Source organism: Panthera uncia (genome assembly GCF_023721935.1).
Source record: "Panthera uncia isolate 11264 chromosome C1 unlocalized genomic scaffold, Puncia_PCG_1.0 HiC_scaffold_4, whole genome shotgun sequence".
Lineage (NCBI taxonomy): Eukaryota > Metazoa > Chordata > Mammalia > Carnivora > Felidae > Panthera > Panthera uncia.
This window is the reverse complement of record NW_026057585.1, coordinates 81,989,289-82,009,956: the sequence shown is the minus strand read 5'-3', so window position 1 is coordinate 82,009,956 and position 20,668 is coordinate 81,989,289. Positions and strand designations below refer to the sequence as shown.

At 58.7% G+C, this 20,668-nt stretch overlaps 1 protein-coding gene across 1 annotated transcript; it reads right to left on the bottom strand.

The window, feature by feature from the left end:
- Positions 1 to 8,771: 8,771 nt before the first annotated feature.
- MATN1 (matrilin 1) lies at positions 8,772 to 20,385 on the bottom strand. Its single transcript, XM_049618893.1, has 8 exons — positions 20,272 to 20,385; positions 17,923 to 18,269; positions 15,282 to 15,504; positions 14,659 to 14,784; positions 13,783 to 14,199; positions 12,809 to 12,961; positions 11,924 to 12,041; positions 8,772 to 9,024 (listed from the first exon to the last, which is right to left on the bottom strand). The coding sequence occupies exons 1-8, from the start codon at positions 20,363 to 20,365 to the stop codon at positions 8,772 to 8,774; spliced, it is 1,731 nt and encodes a 576-aa protein (XP_049474850.1). The 5' UTR covers positions 20,366 to 20,385.
- Positions 20,386 to 20,668: the final 283 nt, after the last annotated feature.

The following is a 20,668-nucleotide window of genomic DNA, read 5'->3' as shown; positions in this document are numbered from 1 at the left end:
TCTATCCACCCGTATCCATCATTCCATCCATCATCCATCCACCCATTCACCCATCCATCCATCCACCCCATCTATCCATCCATCTATCCACCCCCCCCCATCATCGATCCATCCATCCACCCAATCATCCTCTTGCTGATTCATAGCAAGAACCTAGAACCTCTTTGTCAGGGACTAGAGAGAGACACTGTCACCGATGTCTGACAGACCTTCTAGCCCACTGAGAGTGGCTGCAGGCAGATGACCATTGACTGGGGCTGGAACAGAGGCCTGCTGGGAGTCCCAAGGAAGCACTAGGGAGGAAGCAGACTCTCCCTAGGGAGTCAGGGAGGACAAAAGGAGAGGGTGCCTAAGTGATCACCAGTCTCAGCACAGCAGGAAGGGCACTCAGGGCAGGGGCACAGCACATGCCAAAGAAAGGAGGGAGAGAAGAGCCTGGCTTGCTTGAGGAAGAGCTCAGCATGACTGGACCTCAAGTACAGAACACAGGTGGGTGTCTCAAGAGGAAGCAGGGAGAAGACAGAGCCAGAAAGGAAGCAGGGCCAGACTCTGAGGAGACTTGAATTTCAAGCTAAGAGAGCTGAACTTGATCCTACAACCAGTTAGAAGCCACTGAAGGTTCTTGAACTGGGCATGACAGGATAAAGTTCACATGTTAGAAAGTACCCTCCAGCAGCACTGAGCTGGACAGGCATCAGGGGACCAGCTAGGATGCATGTCCTGGGCCCTCCCCACAGCAGGTTTCCTGACACACAGGGACACAGCAGGCTGGATAGCTCAGGTTCAAATATCAGGTGGGGGCCAGCCTAGACAATGGCCCATGTTCAGTCCAGGCCAGAGCCCAGACCGTGACGCAGCACCCCAATGTATACCTCACCTCATCCCCACAAAGCCAAGGGGATCCTGGAGTCATGCCCCAGCCCCCATCTGTCCCCAAAGACCTCATCAACAAGGGGACTCTTTCAGCCCCTAGCCCTCCTCATGTTCCCCTCCCATTCTCCTGTCCTTCTCAGCAGGTGATCTCACTTCCTCTACCTAAAGAAAATCCAAGTCTCAAAATAGGAACCCCCTAAATCCCTGACACCAAATACCCAAATGTTCTGGCCTTCACAAGGCCCTCCTCCTCCCCTTTCTCCTCCTGAAGATGGAGACTGTGTCCCCTCCCGCTGTCTGGGGCCCAGAGTGGCTCTGACCAGCCCCTCCCACCCCCAAACAGTCCAGGGGAAGAGGAGGATCAGTTTTTATCTCTTTTTCAATTTATCTATCTATTCAGGTCTCTCTCACCTTACAACAAACATGCACACCTGAACCTGATGTTCCCACTATCTGTCACCCTCTCTTTCCCCTCACGGTCGTGTGGACTTCCAAAATCAGCCATGTAAGCTTATTGCCTCCCCACACCCACTCTTGAGCCTGCCATAGTCCCCACGCATTCCCCATGGCACTGCCCTTGTCAAGGCCACTCTGACCTTCGAACCTCCAGCCTGCATTGCAGCTAGTACCTCCTGACTGGCCTCTTTCCCCCTTCAGCCCCGTCCACACCCACGCCGTGGCCAGAGGGACCTTCAAACCCAAATTTGCTTGTGTTCCTCCCCTGCTCACACCCTGCACAGCAATTGTCACAGTCAAGATGCATCGTAACTCCCCAGCATGGCTCCACTGCCCCTGCCACCATTTACTGCATGCATGGATGGGTGGATGGATGGATGGACGATGGGTGGATGGATGGATGCATGGATGGATGGATAGACGGATGATGGGTGGATAGATGAATGGATGATGGGTGGATGAATGGATGCATGGATGGATGGAAAGATGGACGATGGGTGGATAGATGGATGGAACAAGTGCCACCACTGACGCCTGGAGTCCCGGCTCCCCTGAAGCACAGATCCCTGTGTCCCTCCTGCACAGGGTCAGGGAAAGAGCAGGGACTCGGGTCAGCCAGGCCTGGGCTCACACCGGGCCAGCACTCCACCTTTCTCACCTCATTTACCCCTCTCCACAGCCCCGAGAGCTGCGTGACATCCCGCGTGACAGAGGAGGCGAGTGGGATACACAGGGGAGCAGTGGCCTGTCCACGATCCCTCAGCCACAGGCGGGGCCAACCCCCCCAGGGATCTCACACCCGGCGCAGGGGCCTCCGGTGTCTCCCAAGCTCCGGTTATTTCTCCGGCCTCTCTGGGCTTTTTACCACCTTCACCCTCTACCTGCACCGTATTGACTCAAGGTTCCCTGCAAATCGGCTCAAAATAAGCTCCTTTTTCCAATTTGCCTCACCCTGAGCAATAATATCCATGAAATCAAGGGTTTCGTGCATTAATTGCTTGTGGGGTTTTTTTCCCTGATACTCATTAAAATAAACACACGACTGGTAAACATAAAACGTTCTTCTGGGCACCGCTCGTCCTAGTCGTCCTGTCTCTGACTCACCCGGAGCAGATGCCCCTCCCTGGGAGGCACCAGGGCTGTTGCCTGAGAGGCCGGGAGGGGCGGGGAGGAGGTGGATCTGGGTGGGTGGACAGGGCGTGGCCTCCCCCAGCCCCGCCCAGGACCGCCGAGGAGTTTCTCCTTCTGCCCGGGAGGCCCCGCCCCTGCCTGCTGCCCCGGCCTGGGCCTCGGCAAAGGGAGCCCCGTGGCGGCTGGAGGGGGCTCGGCTGACCAGGGCCCCATGAGGAAGGGATCAAAAGGCTGCAAAGGCCCCAGTGGCCCCTGAGAATAGGATGCACCTGGGGGTGCTCACCACACGCGCTCCCCACCAGTCCTGGCTCCTGGAGGAAGCCCCAGGCTCGGGACAGAATTCCTGGCTCTGCCCCGCCCACAGGAGAGAGGCTGGGCGGTGCTTGTTGTCCAGCGGCCAAGGGCTCCTGCCAGGAATGAAGGCAGGAAACTGCAAGGGAAAATCTGATACCAAGAAGGAGGGAAGTTTCTTCCCAAGTTGTGGCCACGTGCCGAACAGCAATGCGTGCCAACCGTGGCCTGAGCGGGGCAGCAAGCAGGGAGGCCCCAGGTGCAAGTGGAGGCTGGCCCTCGCCGTAGGGGGCGTGGCCAAGCTGGAGGGGGTCCAAGAGGCAGAACGAGCAAGGCCGGACCCCAACCCTATGGACCTCAAAGAGCACTGAAGACACCAAAGGGGTCTCCCCTGGAGGAAGGAAGACTCGGGAGGCCATATGGCACAGACGGGCCTGGGTGCAAGACCCAGAGCCTCTACATGCCTCCGCAAAGTCCCTTCTGCTCTCTGAGCCTCGCTTTACCCAACCTGTAGAATGGGGATAGTCCTGCCATCCAAAGTAGCTATAAGGAATTAATGAGATTGGTGCTATTTCGACAATGCTTACTTAGCTCATAGTAAGCACTGACAGATGTTAGCTATCCATGGACTTATTTTTATCAGTTACTATTTATAGGTATATAATATACTATATTTTATTATCTATAATATAGTGTTTATGTTTATATTTATTATTTACATGGTTATCTTATTTACATATTTTATTTATATATTATATATACGTATATTTTTATTTATATATAATATACACGTGTTATCTGGAAGTATGTATAATATACTATCTATACGGTAAGGTGCTATAAATCACTATCGATAAATTATTATTATCACCACTGAAAGGCTATGGGACACAGAGGGGGCAGATATGTGCTGTGTGGCCCAGATGTCACATACTCATTCAGTGTGTCTATTTCCCAAGGCCCCGGGAAGCACAGGTGAGCTCGAATCCCAGGGCTTAATTGAGCACAGTCACCTTCTCAGACGGGCGTCTGAGAAAGGACGGCGCTGTCGTAGCTGCTTGGTGGCTGGAGTGCAGGGGCCCCTCACGTGGACCAAGTAAGACAGCGTGTGGCCGGGTCTGAGCGGCCGGCAATGCAGGGGCTCCCGGACTTAAGGACTCGCCAAGGTCACACAGGCCCGGGTGTGGAGCTGCTGCTCACACCCGGGTCTGGGCACAGGCTGTCCCCCTGCAGACCCCACGCTCCCTGTCACCGTCGCCATCACCGAGTAGGACAGACACTCGCACTTTGCAGGAGGGGACAGACAGGAAGGAGCCACTTCAGGCCCTGAGGACCTGAGGGGGCCACGGCAGAGGACACGTTCTGACCTGTTGGGAGGTTTGCCACGAGGGAGGAGAGGACAGCTCTTGATCTGGAGGAGGTGCTGTCTCCTCCTCGAAGCCCCGGTGGGAGACCTGTGGCCGGGGGGTCACCTGGGCCCAAACCCCGGCAAAGATGGGGTTCCGTCCTGAGCCCCGACGACAACTCGTCCTGCCCCAGGTGCCTCGTTTCAGGCTGCACGCCCCAGAGAGGTGGGAAACGTTGTCCCCATTTCCTAGGTGAGCAAACTGAGACCCAGAGGGGCAGTCAGGTGCCCTAAGTCACACAGCACGTCAGGGAGGGCCCCGGGACTCTCCCCCAGCCCTTTTGACTGTGGACTTCATGTTCTATCCAGGGTGCCCGAGAAGCCTTTTTAGGGCCCCTCAGTCATGCCTGCTTCGGGGTCTCTAATACCCCCTCCCCCACTCAGGCTGCAGTTATCTTTGCTTAAAGACTCTGATACCCTGACTTAGGGACAAAAGGCTTGGCCATTGCCCATAGGAACAAGAGAGGGGAGGGGAGCAGGAAGATGCCCCTGGGGTGCTCCTACCTAGTCCCCCACCCCATCCCCCACATTCGGGTGTGAGCGGCCACCCCTCGCCCAGGAGAGCCCGGACGAGCCCCGGGAGAGATGCATCCAGCCCAGGCCCTTCACAGGACATCTCAGGGCAAGGGATAGCTGAGCACGGCAGGCTGCAGTGGGGAGAGAACCACCGTCTCCAAGAAACCCCCTACCCATGCTCGGCCCCGGGGGACAGGTTGCTGCTTCCTTGGGGGTGTCTCTGTGAGTGGAGGGTGGGGCGGTTTAGAGGGGTTGATCGTGGGCTACTGAGTGCCACAAGTGACAGGAACTAGCCCAGCTCGCTGTGACTGCTGCTGAACCCCATCCCCGCCCCCGCCGCCAGGCCGGCCATCCCATTCCTGGGCTCATGCTGCCATCCTGTGGCCAGATTCCTCCATAGCAGCCCCAGGCCACTAAGATCCCTCAACTCTAAGATCCAAGGCAGTTCTTGAGATCAGTTTACCCAGTGTCAGGGGTCCATTTCACAGATGGAGAAACTGGATCACCCAGGTAGCAGCAGCAAAGGGAGAGTGAAGATAGCAGGAAATTTGGATTCCAACGGGCCTTGGCAACAGCCAAACCATCTAGGTTCTAGTGTGTCCAACTAAGTTTGAAATTCATCTTGGGGACAATAGGGAGCAAGAGAAGGTTCTTGAGCAGGCGTGTGACCTGATCAGATGTGCACTGCAGGACCATCACTCCGGTGTCTGTGTGCAGAATGGACTAAAGAACAAGGCAGGGAAACCAGTTAACCTGCCACGGTCCCAACCAGTACAGAAAGGGCTAGAACCCCCTCTCATCGTAGTGAGTTTGAACCTCGGAAAGAGTCCTGCCTTTGGAGCCAGAGATTCCAGGGTTCAAACCCCAGCCCTGCTGCTTACTGGCTGTGTGGCACTTTACCTCTGGCAGCCTTGGTTTCTCCGTTTGTAAAACAAATTTATTCAAGAGATCACTGGGAAGTTTGAATTCAAAATTGTGTGTATAACAGCTCGCACCTAGTGGACGATGGAAAAAAGGTAACTCAGTGGGGGACCTACATCTGATTCTGACCCCAGGAGCAGAGATGGCCCCTCCCACATCAACAAACCGTCCTGCGAACGGAGCTCCCGTGACCGTGACCCAGCTGCCCAGCTCCGGAGGAGGGGGGCCCACACCCAGGCAGCAGGCAGCCTCCGGGCAGCTCCTATCTCCTCTCATATTAATTGCATTTGCAGCTGGAACAGATGGGGTGCTGGGACTCCCCCCCACCCCCACCACCACCATTTTTCACAGAGCATTGATCCAGGAGAAAATCATGTAATTAAAAGAGAAGAAATGTAAAACAATCCCCTTAGCGGACTGTGCCGTCTTCCCTCCCTTGTAAATCCGTTAATGAACTGTAATTGCAAAGACAGACCCCTTACTGAAATCTGGTAACCAATTCACTGTGGGGCCAAGGGACTCCCATTGTAATCCAAGACCTGGGGAAAGACAGGAATTTAAAAAAAAAAAAAAATCCTAATTAGGTTGGTCCTGTTTATCTATACAGAAATCAAAACAACAAAAATATCGGTTACAAAGTAACTTGCCATCTGCCAATAGACTGTGGGTGCCCTGGGGAGACCCTGGTTTTCTTTCTTTCTGGGACTTGTTTATAACCTTCTGTTAATCAAACTGAGAACAGGGAAAGATGTGGGGATTACATGGAGAGCGTGGGTGGCGTGGGGCCTTGAAGCGGATGTAGGGAGAATTGAGAGGAGTCTGGCAGGAGTTTGGGGCGGGAAGACCCCAAGATCCCAGCCCCTGCCCAGCGGCATGGTCCCGTGAGAGCTGGCTCCCCCATTCAGATTGTTCTGGCCACGGTGATTGTTCAATCGTGGCCACAGTGGTGGTTCGAGGGAGGGCACAGGACTCAATGTGAGCCTGAAGTCTGAACTCAGAGCTGGCCAGGTATGAGTCTGGGCTGTGGGGGCATCTTGAGAGCAGGGCCTGGCTGGACATGAGGCCGCTGGGGTGGAGACCGGAGTCAAGGGTACAGAGAGCCGGCGGCCTGAGGACATCGCGGAGCCCAGCCCCTCCGCCAGCGCCTTCCGTCACGGGGTCCCATCAACTCCCTTCTTGCGCTAAAGCTGGTTGGTGTCGTGTTTCTGTCACTTGCAACCCAGAGCCCTAACTCAGCCCATTCGGACCCACGGTGCCTGTGGTCCAGTCTCTGGGGGGTTGACCTGACCTGCTTCTCCCACCAGCCACCCTGGGACTCTCCCTTCTGCCGTGGGATGCCTTGAGCAGGACTGTTGGAAGCAGAAAGCAACCCTCTCCCACTCCAAAATGGGTGAGTTCTGGGCACATAGCCCCCTCCGGGTATGTGCCTCTTGGAAAATCCTAAGGCTCAGCCCCAGAGGCCCCAAATCTCCCCCAGCCCACCTCGGCTCAGCCTGGACGGGAGCCTGAGCCAGGCCTGACCCGGCACAAGGCCAACCATAGCCTCGGGCCCGTCAGTTCTAGCCTCTGGGTTCTGATCAGTCTCCCTGTGCCAACACCTTCTCCAACCCCCAGCCGGGTTGGCGGGGCACTCACTCCATGCCTGGCTCCCACCAGCCCCTCTGTGGGGGTCCAAACCTGCCCCCCTTTCCCTTGGGCCCCCTGGGGCCAGGCTCCTCTGGGGCCAGGCCCACCTTCTGCCGAGCTGTGGCCTGCTGACCACTGAGAGGATGACCGGGGAAGATATTGGCCACTGGGATCTGCTGAGCACCTACTATGTGCCCAGGGCTTAACATTCCCTGTCCCGGGCAGCAAAGCTAAGTTCACCTTGCTCTCAAGAAAGGCCCCTTGATAAGGCACACTAAGTCCTCAGCCGGCTACCACAGCCGGATTCTCCGGGAGGCTTTCTATCCAGTGTCTGCCTGCCTCTCTAGACTGGGAGCACCATGAGGCCAGAGATCATCGGGCATTTTCTATTTTATCCTGAGTGCCTGGTCCATGCTCTGTCCTTTGGCGATGCTCAGTAAATGGGGAGGGAAGGAGGGGAGGAAGGCAAGAGGGAGGAGGGCAGGCTAAGACCGGAACTGCCCTTAGGGCCCCACAGCCTGACTTCACCGTCCCTGCGCCTCCCTCCCGGAGTCATAGGCCCCTTTTCAGCACCACCTCCCTCCACACGCCCCTCACTTCCGGATTTCCCCTGCAGGCACAGCCCACAGATCCCTGCAAAGCCACCTCTCCCGGGGAGCCCCACAAGGCTGGCCACCACCACGCCAAGCCCTCCATCTGAAAGCCCTCACCACGACCACTTGTGAGGAGGGTGCCGTTGCCCTGTTTACTGGTGAGGAAGCTGAAGTCAGAAAATGAAGGAGTCTGTTCCAGGCAAGGAGCCTTGGGAACTCACACCAGGACCGTTGACCCCAAAGACGGAGCCACTGAGCCCTCCGCTGTCGCTTCCCCATGGGGCGGTTCCTGGAGGCTCTGAGACCGATGCTTGGTCTCTGCCAGGCCAGACAGGTGCCGGGGCGCTCCTCTGTCTTGTCTGACTTCATCAAGGAAGTGTTGACAGCTTTTGGTCCTTGAGTGATACCATTCATTCGTCCCTTTGGAGAGTCTCCTGGTTTACTCTTGGTTTCTGGATCATCTCTCCGTGTAACAGATGAGGAGCTAAGGCTCACGGGGAGATGGGACGGCTTGTCCAGGCTCATAGAGGGAGAAATACCGTGAGGCTGGAATGTCGGCCCAGGAGCGCAGGGACTGGTGTCTGTTTCTGGGCTCCGTTCTACCCCTGGGGCCTGGAAGAGGGCCTGGTGTGGGGGCTGGGCAATCGCTTGCTGCAGAACTAAAGGAGGGAGCTGGCTGGCTGTCCCCAGGGCCTTGCAGGCTCACCCCACCCTCCACACCTCACCTCCCTGAGCCCTGGAGCACTCAGGCCAGAGGCAAGGCTGTCCTTGTCTTTGCCCCCTGGCGGAACTGGAGGATGGGTACCCATTAATGTGACACAGCTGGGCCGGAGCCATCGTGTGCGCTCTGGGGCCGTCTCCCAGCAGGGAAGGGGTGTCCCAGGTGGCACCGCCACTGGAGGCCAAGTGGCTGCAGTGTTTTGAGGAACATGGTTGCCAGATGGGAACAAGGCAGGTGCTCAGGACCTGGCAGGTTTGGATGTGTCCCTGAGGCCAGGGAACCACCCCCTGGAGGCACTCTGGATGCAAGGGGTGGGTGGGCACTGTTCTGGGTGCTCTCCACACATCTTCTCATTTCCACCTTGCAGCGCCCGCGAGGCGACACTGGCATCCTTCTCCTTGGATGTGGACAGGGGACCCAGAGGGGCGAAGGGCCCTGCCAAGTTGCCAGGCAGCTGAGGCGCAGGCCCGGAGCCCAGGGTGGTCCTGGAACTGAAGAGTGAGCCCAGGACACAAGACCACCCCGTGGGTAAGAGACAGAGGTGAATGATCAGCTGAGTCAGGGCTCTCGCATTGCATGGAACAGAAACGGGCTCAGCCGTGTCTAACGTTGATGAGAGGGTTTCCTGGGTGTCCTGTGAATGGCCAAGGCAGGGAATGGAGCCCGAGGAGGGCGCCAGAGAATGCGACCCTGCTATGGATTGCAGGTGGCCACAAATTCTTCCCTGCTCTCTCCCCATGGAGAAATGGCATGTGCCTCCCCCCGCCCCCCTGCATTTGGGCTGGCCTAAAACTGCTTCGATCAAAAAAGTGCTGGTGGCTCAGTCAGTTGAGCGTCTGACTTCGGCTCAGGTCATGATCTCACAGTTTGTGAGTTCGAGCCCCGCATCGGGCTCTGTGCTGACAGCTCGGAGCCTGGAGCCTGCTTCGAATTCTGTGTCTCCCACTCCGCCCCTCCCGTGCTCACGCTCTGTCTTTCTCTCTCTCTCTCAAAAATAAATAAACATTTAAAAAAAAAAAGTGCCTCCAAAGTCACACAGTGACAAAGTGGGGCCATAAACCTAAAAAGCTTTTGGAAGCCCTGAGCTGCCACGTAAGAAGCCGCGTTCCCCTGCTGGACAGACTGTGGCAAAGGCAAGGCCCTGAGACTACGTGGAGAGAGACCGAGAGAGAGGCCCAGCCTCGCAGCCGGGCCTCCCCGGGCAGCGGTCACGAGAGTGGGCCCGGCACAGGTGAGCGGGCCGTGCTGGAGGCCGCAGCCTGGTCGAGACCCAAAGGAGGGTGGCCCCAGTCACCACCAGGGGGAGCAGGAGAACCACCCAGCTGAGCCAACCCACAGGACCACACCAATAGCAGATGGTCGTAAGCCACTAAGTGTTGGGGGTGTGGTGGTGTAGTTCTGCCTGCTTGAACCACCTCTCAGGAAGACCGCTCAGGATGGCCTGAGTCTCATAAGAGCCTTTTACGTGCTCTCAAGTGTGAATCGAGCAGTAACACCAAAATTGGGCCATTACACAGGAATGGGTCCCGAAAGTCACCCGAGCTCCCCCTCTGGGAGACAAGGGGTTGAGATTGCATGGGGTGGGGGATGGAGCATGGCTCCAGAGGGACCTGGGAGAGGCCGACAGATCCGGGCAGGGCTGTAGGGGCACGTGGAAGAAGGGAGTCTTTCTCCTGTGCTGTCCCTTAGGCCGGGGGTGTCACTGCCCATGCTGGGGACGGAGGCAAAGCTGTTGAAGTACAAGGAGACCCCAAAGAGGACTCCAACATGGGTGTGGGGGGACAGGGGGCACCCAGGGCCACCCCGGCGCAGCTGGGACCCTCCCGCCATCTCTAACTCACACACACACACACACACACACACACACTCAGCCCATGGGCTCCTGGTACAACCTAAACCCACTCTTTCTCCAGCGCCCTGAGGGTGACAGGGCGCTCTACTCAACTGTAAGTCCCTGAGGGGCAGGGACTGTGTCTGTCTCCCAGGCCCCCATCTCCCCACTGCCTGACATGGGCATGTGCTCTGTGTTTGCAGTCTGCATGAATGAATGAATGAATGAATGAACCCATCTGGTGCCATCGTTCTTCTTTCTCTTTGAGGCCTTGCAGTCCTAGATTCAAGTCCTATCTCCCCAACTGACGCTCGGCTGACGCTCTCCCAGTGACACAGCTTTCCCATCTGTGCCATGGGAGTGACTCAAGTCCCTTCCGGGCATGGCTGCTGGAGGACGAAGCGAGACCCTGTGTAGGCAGGACGAACACGGCCGCCTCCACCACTGTTACCGCCACTGTGGCCACCCCGCAACGGGCCCCCCCTCACCCGGCCACCCTCGCCACTCCTTTGTCCCGCTCCCCAAATGACCACGCCGCCCCTGGCCTCGTTCAGGGCTTAACTTAAGTCATATTTAATTGTTCTTCAGGAGGGAGTCGAAAACTCAGAAAAGAGATTCACAGCACTCGCAGTCAAGAAAGGGTTAACTAAAAAAAATAGGAATATATTAAGCTTTGGATTGGAAAAACAAAAAATGCAAACCCAGTCCCTCTCACACTCACCCCTGTGTTCTCGCTCATAACACACACGCATCCCTGCTCCAGATACGCACCCGCCCTCAGGTCCACAGACACACACACACACACACACACACACACACACATACACACACACACACACCCAGCAGGGCTGGTGGAGGAGGGGGCGGCCCGGTGCCCTCAAGGCCTGTCCCTCCCAAACCCCCCCTCACTGAAACAGCAAAGCTAAACTAAACCCGGGCTCTAGGGACACACGCAGGACTCCGCGGGCTGTGCTTGGGGTGGGCGGGGGGGCAGACACAGAGGCCGTGGCGGGGACAGGCAGCCTTAGACGACTCTGTTCTCCAGGACGGCCAGCCGCTTACTCACAGCTTCCAGTGGACTCGGGGTTAAGGAGAGACACAGGCTGACCAGCGCGGGGCAGTGACGGCTGTGGTGTCTACACTCGGGACCCCGCTTCCTGTAGCTTTAGGCCTACTGGGCCCCCCATCCGGGATCCCACCTCACCCTGACAGAGCAGGGGGAGCTGTTCCCGGCCTGGCCCTATCTGAGCCAAGACCGGTGGTAGTCGTGTCACAGAAAACCTGAGAAATGGGGAGTCCCCAAGTACCATGCTTTCCCGAGGAAGGCTAGGACTCTGTATGCGTGTCTAGTCTCCAGAGCTTGGTTTCTGCCTCAGTTTCTCTGTTGACCTTCTAGGAGCCTCTGCTTCCGACAGGAGCCGGTGGTTTGCTCTGGTGCAAGCCCATCTGGCCAGAGTCCAGCCCGGCTCCAGAAGGAGGCAGGCTAGGCGGAGCCATCGCCACCACCCCTTACACAGGGGCGAGGCCCCCTCTCCCCTCCCCGCAGTGCCCTGCCCCACCCCCCTGCCCCCTGCAGTGGCCTCTGGGAAAGGATATGTTTCCTGGTCAGAGCCTGCAGCAACCCCTCCACCGTGGTCTGGAATTTCACAAGGGACTCGCAGGCACACGGGTCTTCCTCTGGAGTGGACGGGAAGTAGGGGGAGAGAAGGGGGGGTGGTGAGTGGTGGCAAGGCAGGGGGGCGCAGGGCAGACACGACCCAGGGCCAGGACAAGGGAGTCTTGGGGGAGTGTGAGCTCCGAAAGATCTGAGAAGACAGAGAGGCGTGTAGGGTTCTGAGGCCGAACTCCCAGGAGTGACCCTGAACGTCTCCCCAGTCCCTCAGAGCCCTGAGGAAAACCTCCACCAATAACACCTCCACGCTGGTCACCTACTACGTGCAGGACACTGCCCCTGGGAGCCTCTATATCCCCTTGGCGACTTCGCCCAACACTTGAGGTTTGAAAGCATGAGTCCCATTTCACAAACGAAGAACCCGGGAAGTGAAACAACTTGTCCATGGCCCAACAGCTAGCTAGAGTCAGAGCAAACATGACTCTGGAAACCATATCCTCTACCATGGGAGGATCAGAGGAGGTAGCTGGGTTCAACTCCTAGCTCCTCTGGTTATTCACGATTGCCCCCCTCCCCCCCCCCCCCCCGGCTTGGCTTTCCTGTCCGTCAAATGGGGATGATCATATCCTACCAAGTAGGATCAAAATATGTCTGCTGGTTGCCGAAGTGAGACTGACCAGCCTTCCTCGTGGTCCTGCCAATTCTTGGTGCCCCCCCCCCGGCCCCTGCTGACGGTCCCCACGCATAGCCGGTTCCAGGATGGCTCCACGATCTCCCCCTGGGCGCCCCGCCCCCCGCCCCGCCCATCAGTGCCATCTCTGGCCTCACTAACCCACACAGATCTTCTTCTGCAACTTCTTGCCGATCTGGTTGATGGTCTTGAAGTCAGCCGTGTAGAAGTAGTGTTCAGCCACGGGCTCTGAGGCGATTTCCCTCAGCTCGTCCTCCACAGCATTGCCCACACCCACAGCAAACATCTTAAAGCCTGCCGAGAGGAACAGGATGAGTGGCAGTGGCCATGGGGGACGGAGCAGCCACGGCTGAGCCTGCTGGGGAATGCCTGCGCAATCAACACAGACACCTCCTGGTGGCAGCTTCTGGAATTGCAGGCACAGAGGACGGTAGGAATTGCGGGACAAAGACAGCATCTGTCGAGATTCTGCTACCTGTCAGACCTGCACTGATTCCCTGTACTGGGAGCTTTATAAGTGCATACGCCCCACAAGTGTCCACCTGGTGGCTATTATCACTCTCATTAAATCGGCGATAAAACTGAGACTCAGGCTTGTCCCAAAGTGGGGCTACCTTCCAACAGTTGGTGTGTCCTTGGGAACATTCAGCTGGAAAATTTCCCAGCCCCACCTACATAAGGACCATCAGAACAAGCTGCTTGCTTTTCTGGGACCTCCGTTTTCTCATCAGTATAAGAAAGAGGTAGGGGCGCCTGGGTGGCTCAGTGGGTTAAGCGTCCGACTTCGGCTCGGGTCATGACCTCGCGGTTTGTGAGTTCGAGCCCCACGTCAGGCTCTGTGCTGACAGCTCGGATTCTGTCTCCCTCTCTCTCTGCCCCACCCCCGCTCACGCTCTCTCTCTCTCTCTCTCTGTCTCTCAAAAATGAATAAACGTTAAAAGAAAGAAAGAAAGAAAGAAAGAAAGAAAGAAAGAAAGAGTTGGGCAAACCGATCCCCCCTCGTTCACGTTGAACCTGGGTTGAGGGCAGCGAGCAGAACAGACAAACTACAGTTGAGCTGTTCCATATTTGTCCTCCTGGCCATCAGTGGTGTTCAGGGCCCAGGCAGCACCTACCAAGGTCCTTGGCCTTCTTGGCAGCATCATTAATGTAGTCCTGGCTCCGGCCGTCAGTGAAGACAATGCCCACCTTCTGGGCACCGGGCCTCGCCCCGCTGGACACGGTGAAGGAATTGTCAATGAGGTACTTGAGGGCAGCCCCGGTCATGGTGCCCTTCTCCATGTAAGACATGTTCCGCACAGCCGCCTTAATGTCCTTCTTCGTGTGGAAGCGGCCCAGCGGGAACTCCTGGCGGACGGAGCTGGAGTACTGCACCAGCCCCACTTGGGCCAGTTTGTCCGACACGTCCAGCGTGTCCACGATCTGATTGATGAACTTCTTCACCAGCTCAAAGTTCTCTGGCCGCACGCTTTTGGATCCATCGATGAGGAAGACCAAGTCAGTGGCCGAACTGCCACCACGGCCGTTGCATACTGGGAAGGGCAGAAAGGAGAGGAGGCGAAGCTTAGGGACCGCTTGTTCCTCCCGACCGCTGAGTCGGGTACCCCTCACACACCAAGCTCTGTCCCGGGCATTATCCCGTCCCATCGCGTCCTCAGAACTCCCTCTAGAAAGCCAAGGCTCCTGGCCTCATCTCACGTAGCATTGCAAACTGCAGCTCCAAAAGTCGCGGCACCAAGATTTGAACTCAAGACTCTGTAACTCCTTCCACCATTACTAAACCCGCCACCCACCGCGACAGAAAGAGGGCCACAGTCAGAAGATAACTTTCTGCAGACCCCAAGTTCTGGAAGGCATCGCTCGCCTTCGCAGATTGGTCCAGGAACAAAGGGCAGAGAGGAGGCTCTGAGGGGCTACTTAGAGGGTGGCCAAGCCCCAGCCCCTGCCCTCCCCACCCTCCCCCGGGGCTTGCCTGCCTCCAGCCCACTGACCGTTGCAGGTCTTGCCATCACTGTTCAAGGTGAAGCCCTCCCGACAGGCGCAGGTGTAGGAGCCCGGGGAGCTGAGGCACACCTGCTCACAGTCGTGGTCTCCTGTGACACACAGGTCTGACACCACTGTGGGGACAGGAGGAGACTCAGAATCTCATAGTCACAGGGCCTTGGACATCTCGGCCAGGATGGCCCTTCACACACCCAGAGAAACTGAGGCCCCCCAACTAGGTGAGGTCCAAGCCCCAGGCCCTCCGTCCAGGACCCGAACCACTGGCCACCCCTATGCGGACTCTCTGATCCCAGTCTGGTCCAGCCCCTCCCCTATTGACTCTCCAGCCACGCCCCCACACCCCCCCGCCCCCTGCCCTGGCTGCCCCCCCGCTCAGCCTTGGCTCTGTCCACCCCCGTCCGCCCCCCCCCCCCCCCCCCCCCCCCCCCCGCCCTGTACTCAATCCCGCTGTCCAGCCCCTCCCCGATGCTCTTAGCCACTCCCATGCCCCATCCAGCCACGCCCCCGTTATGGCCCCGCCTCCACACCCCCATCCCTGCCCCGCCCCTTGCTTCCCCGGAAGCCCCCTATCCTCGTCCGGCCCCGTCCAGCCCCTCCCAGCCCCGCGCACCGCAGAAGGCCTCCTGGAACTTCTTGGACAGCTTTTCGATGACGCTGTAGCTCTCCACGTAGTCGACGTGCTCGTCCTGCGGCTCGCTGGCGATCTGCCGCAGCGTGGCCTTGTCCACGCGGCCCACGCCGATGGCGAACAGCTCAATGCCGCTGGCCCGGGCCCGTGCAGACACGTCCCGCACGCTGTCCTGGGGCCTCCCGTCCGTCACCACGATGACCACCTGCGACACGCAGGGCGCGTGAGAGGTCTTCCTCCCGCCCTGGGCTGGGCTGGGCCCTCCAGTAAGCCCCCGAGATCACTAGCAGAGGACACAGAGGCCCCAGAGGCCTGCCCAGCCTTGCCCAGGTCACACAGCTAGTCAACTGCAGGTGGGTCTGACTCCCCGCCACGGTCTTGCCCCAGGGAGGAGGACCTGGCTAGCAGAAGAGGAGAGAGGTTTCCTCTGACTGAAAGACCCGGCTGAAGTGTTCTCCCCTCTGACTGGGGCCTCTGGATCTCTCCCCCTTCAGGCAGACACCTCTGTGATCATCTGAGGGCAGGACCCTGCCTCCCTCCTCAGACTGGGACCTCTTGAGAACCCTGCAGTTGAAGTGTGCCCGACACCATGCAGTTCTGCCCGTTGGCCACCAGAGGGCGAGCGAGGCTAGCGAACGGCGGCTCGGCCTCCAGTCTGGCCACCTTTCCCCTCTAGGCCCTGGGAAGGGGCCTTTAAACCTCCCTCCGTTCCCCAGGATGCTACCTGCCCTTTCCGTGGGGGAAAGCACTGTCTGCTCCCCTCCCACAACGCTCCTCTGTTTGTACCCTGGGAAGGGAGACAGAGGGGACCCCGGGGCCGGTCCCAGCCCTGGCCACCCCCAGCTCTGCTCGAGTCTGGGGCCCGGAATCCAGCCCTGCCGGCTGCTTCTCTCTTCTGACCTGGGCCTGCTTCTGATTCCCGGGTCCCCACCCTTAGCCCTGGGGCCCGAACCCCTGGCCTGTAGTGTGGTGGTTAAGGCAGGCCTGGGCTGGAAGTGCAACTCACCTTCCCGGTGAGATGATTCATGGTAAGAAGCCAGGAAGGGGAACTATTATTTTCCGTATCCCTCCCATGGAACCCCTGGGGAGTGGTCTCGAACCATCCCTTCCCCCAGAGGCCTAGACTGACCTAGCTATGACCGTCCGCTGCCCCAGCCTGTCCCATTCCCCCCGCCCCCCATCAGTCCAGCCTTGCGACCGTGAACCCAACTTGTCGGGGCTTCCCACAGGTGAATTCCAGGCTGGCCACCCACTCACCCAGACCCGATGGAACTCTCTTCCCCCCGCTTGTCCACCCTGGGCTGACACCGTTCACTAGAGGTGTGACAGCCACAGATGTCACCACCATCCCCTTCACCACGTCTCTCCATCAGGATCACCCCAGGCCACCACATCCTCCCAGTAATCGTGACCGTCAACTTCCTGTCAGAGTTTGTAAATGGCCCTCACGAGGTACGACCAACAGGCCGCCTCATAGACCAGCTCTTTGAGGCCTGTCATGGCCGGGATTACACGCTGTTGTCTGTAAACATTCCTACCTCTTATTAACTGGGCAGGATGCTTAAGCCCCCCCCCCCCCCCCCCGTGCCTCAGTGTCCTCATCTGTAAAAATGAGGACCCCGCCCCCAAGCAGGACTGCATTCACTCGGCACTCATATGTCAGGCGTGTTCTCCATGGGGATAAGAAGTACATCCCCTGGGGCTGGGGGCCTGGGCAGATAAGCGGTGACTCCTTGGGGCCATCGAGGGCTCTGAAAGGGAGGCGCGGGAGCCTGTGGGAGGAGAGAACACCTGACCGGCCTCACGGGCCCCGGACGGAGCCCTGGAAAATTACACCGTGGGCACCAGGTCCGTGCAGCCCCTCCACACACCCTACTCAGAGCCCTTCCTGACATCAGCTTGTGGCACGTCGTGTCATTTTTCTGAACCCCTGCCCTCGAAGGCTTTAAATAAAAAAATAAGCTGGGGTGCCTGGGTGGCTCTGTCGGTTAAGCATCTGACTCTTGATCTCGGCTCCGGTCATGATCTCATAGTTTGCGGGATCGAGCCCCATGTTGGGCTCTGTGCTGATAGTTCAGAGCCTGCTTGGGATTCTCTGTCTCTCTCTGCCCCTGCCCTCTCTCTCTGTGTCTCTGAAAAGTAAATAAATAAATCATTTTTAAGAATGAGCTAACACGGACACGGAGCCTGTTGCTGCCAGGTGCTATTCTGAGCGCTTTGGGCTATGAACCCAGAGGCCTCCCGACGGCCCCTTGGGGAGGAGTTATGTTACTCCTGTTTCATAGGTAAGGGACACTGAGGTATAGATTGCTCAGGGTGGCACGGCCAGTGTGGCGGAGTGGGGGCTTCAATCCAAAAAGGCTCCACCACGGAAGCATCCGGACTGCCTCATTCTGCCTTGGGGAGCCAAGGTCAGCGAAACTGCGATAATCAAGTGCTCGCCAGATCGGGGTCCTGGGGTCAGACGGTGGATAGAGTGGGTTCAAATCTCAGCTCCGCCACTTAGCTTAGGCGGGTCTAATCCACAACCGTAAGAAGGCCAGCCCGTCAGGTGCTCTGAGAATCACGCAGGTGACGTTCTCAGCACACAACAAGACGCCGGCGGGGAGGGGCGGGCACGTACCTTGCTGATGTCGGGGGACCTGGCACGGCCCCCCTCGGCGTCGCTGAAGGCTTTGGTGATGGCGAACTGGATGGCCAGACCGGTCATGGTCCCCGTGGACAGCGGCCGGATGCCGCGAACGGCCCGCAGCAGCGCGGCCTTGGAGCCGTGGGCCCGCAGGGGGAACTCCTGCTTCACGGCGCTGGCGTAGTTGACCACGCCCACCCGGGTGGCGTTGGGCCCCACATCCAGCGACTCGATGACCTGGGACAAGAACACCTTCACCTTCTCGAACTCCACGGGCCTCACACTGCGCGAGCTGTCCACCACAAACACCAGGTCGGCGGGCCGGGTCCGGCAGAGGTGCCCTGCGAGGGGGCAGGAGGGGGGAGGCAGAGGGCAGGGGGCCGAGGTCAGGGGCTACTTCGACCGAGACTCGAGGCCCTAGGCAGTGTAGATTGAACCTGGGCCAGCCTTCTGTCAGCGTGTGGACGGCCCGGCAGGCCATTTGCCAAAGGCCCCACCGCTCAGCCCCGTGGGAAAGACAGAGGCTCAGATCTCGGCCCGGGGAACTCACTTCCCCTGCCTGAGCTCAGTTTCCTCTGTACAATGAGTCTGTACAATGAGCTGACAATCCCCTCTTTACCGGATCTTTCGGGGGCCCAAGCAGGAGTGCGTGTAGGGCACGAAGCAGGTGTCCAGCGGGGAGCGAAGGAGAAGGCAGCCTTTAAATTGTTTCAAAATTTTTTAATGTTTATTTATATTTGAGAGAGAGAGAGAGAGAGAGAGAGAGAGAGAGAGAGAAACCGTGCACAAGTGGGAGAGGAGCGGAGAGAGAGGGAGACACAGAATCCGAAGCAGGCTCCAGGCTCTGAGCTGCCAGCACAGAGCTGGATGCAGGGCTCGAACCCACGAACCGTGAGATCATGACCTGAGCCGAAGTCAGATGTTCGACCGCCGGAGCCACCCAGGCGCCCCAAGAAGACAGACTTTAAATCATGCTTCTCAGGTTTCAGCCCAAGGTGGCTGCCATAGCAAGGGCAGCATTTCTCCCGGGGAGGGAGTGGGGGGTGGGGGAGGGGGGAGGGCACAGCCCCGGGGGGGGGGGGGATGGGCAGCGCAGTGCCCATGAGCTTGGCCTCTTTCATCTCAGCATCAAAGTCAGTCACCTAAGTGGACCCAGCTTCCCTCAGCCCCGGAAACTTCTGGCTGGTGTCCCTGGGCAGGGGATAGAGCAGGGTTTCCTCATGGCCATCTTGGCAGCCTGACCAGGTGGGTTCCTGAGACCTATCCCCAGAGAGGCAGGTCTTCCCAGACACCCCAGGAGGCAGCAGCATGGCTGGAATGAGGCAGATCAGGGTTCGAATCCCGGCTTAGCCGTTCTGCAGCCCTGAGCAGCTCACTACACCTTTACGGGCCTTGTCTGGGGGGGCGGTGGGGGAGAATAAGGCTCGCTGTTTAATGTTGTCACAGGCCTGGGCCTGCAGCTGGGCAAGTCTCGGTACAAAGGCCCTTCCCTCTGCGCCCCTGAACTAAGCAGAGCTTCTCCCCGGTGAGGGTGCAGGAAGGATCGAGAAAGGAAAGGTCTGCTGGGCTGTTCCAGCCCCCCAGCCACAATGCCCTAGGTATCAGAGTTCCTTGAGGTACCTTAGAAATGACCTTGCAGACTCTTCCTGGTCCCCACTAGTTAAGGCTACAGATGGGTAAACTGAGGCCCAGAGAGGGTGAGGGAATTAGCCACACCCCAGAGTAGAGGATCAGGTGCCAGGAGGCTCTGGGGCTATCTCACTTTGTGGTCTCAGACAGGTCCTCCCTTCTCCGGCCTCCGTTTCCCCACCTGTGCAGGACGAGTTAGGCGTTCCAGGATTCAGTGCCCAGGGCTAAAGCTCTGGGAATGGAACAGCAGGTAGGACCCCACCCCGAGACATGGCTGGAGAAGGGAGCATGGAGCCCTGGCCACCCCAGAGTGGCACTCAGCGGAGCCGTGGGCGCGGCCCCAGGCTCAGTGCAGCTCCAGAGGTCAGCTGGCTCTCGGTGTAGCCTCTGTCCTCAGGGAGACTGGCCTTTGCACCATGCATGGTCCCTGAGGGCGGCCTGGGAGCTGAGACGCCCCAGCGAAGGCTCTCAGGCCGCAGAGAGAGGTCCCGCTCGCGTCCCCCAACAGAGCAGACTGAGGGTCACCGCTGTCCTGACCCTTGTGAATGTCACCATTGCTGTCTGCTCCTGTGCCAGCCTCCGGCTACCCCTGCCTCCCTGCCCCCCGACCCCAGTGCACCCTGGATCCCGTTTAACCTCTGCTCATCTCAGTGCCCAGCCGCCCCCCCCCAGGCTGTCGGCCAGTGTGGCCCAGCTCACAGGGACCCCCCTCACCTCTGGACTGGGGGGCGAGGCCCAGCGTGCACGGGGCCTGGAGCCACAGCAGGAGGCCACACAGCACGAGGCTGGTGCCCGAGACGGCCCTCATGGTTCTGGCAGCGAGGGCAGCAGCCGGCACAGTGGTGGGGGCCGCTGGGGTCCAGGTCTTATCAACCTCTCTGCCCAGCCTCCCAGCCAGGCGGCCCCCCACTGGCGTGGGGGTGGCTGCCCGGGCCCCTAGCCCCTTTGGGGGGCGGGGCCGGGGCTGAATGGAGGTGTGTGTGCCCAGAGAGGGAGGGAGACGCCTGGCCTGGGCTCAAGAGGCCCCTCCGACCACAAGGGCTCCTTTGCCTGCCGAAGGAACTAGAACGGCAGCTGGAACTCAGGAAATCTCGGGTGGGCGGAGGGCGGT

Bases quoted from the DNA above. Each gene is read 5' to 3' on its own strand.
- MATN1 (XM_049618893.1), bottom strand. From the start codon at position 20,365: ATGAGGGCCGTCTCGGGCACCAGCCTCGTGCTGTGTGGCCTCCTGCTG. The intron at 12,962-13,782 runs GTAGGTGCTGCC...TCCTCTCGGCAG, and splicing joins CAAGAAGGCCAAGGACCTTG to GCTTTAAGATGTTTGCTGTG. The intron at 12,042-12,808 runs GTTAGTGAGGCC...CGTCCACTCCAG, and splicing joins GCAGAAGAAGATCTGTGTGG to AGGAAGACCCGTGTGCCTGC.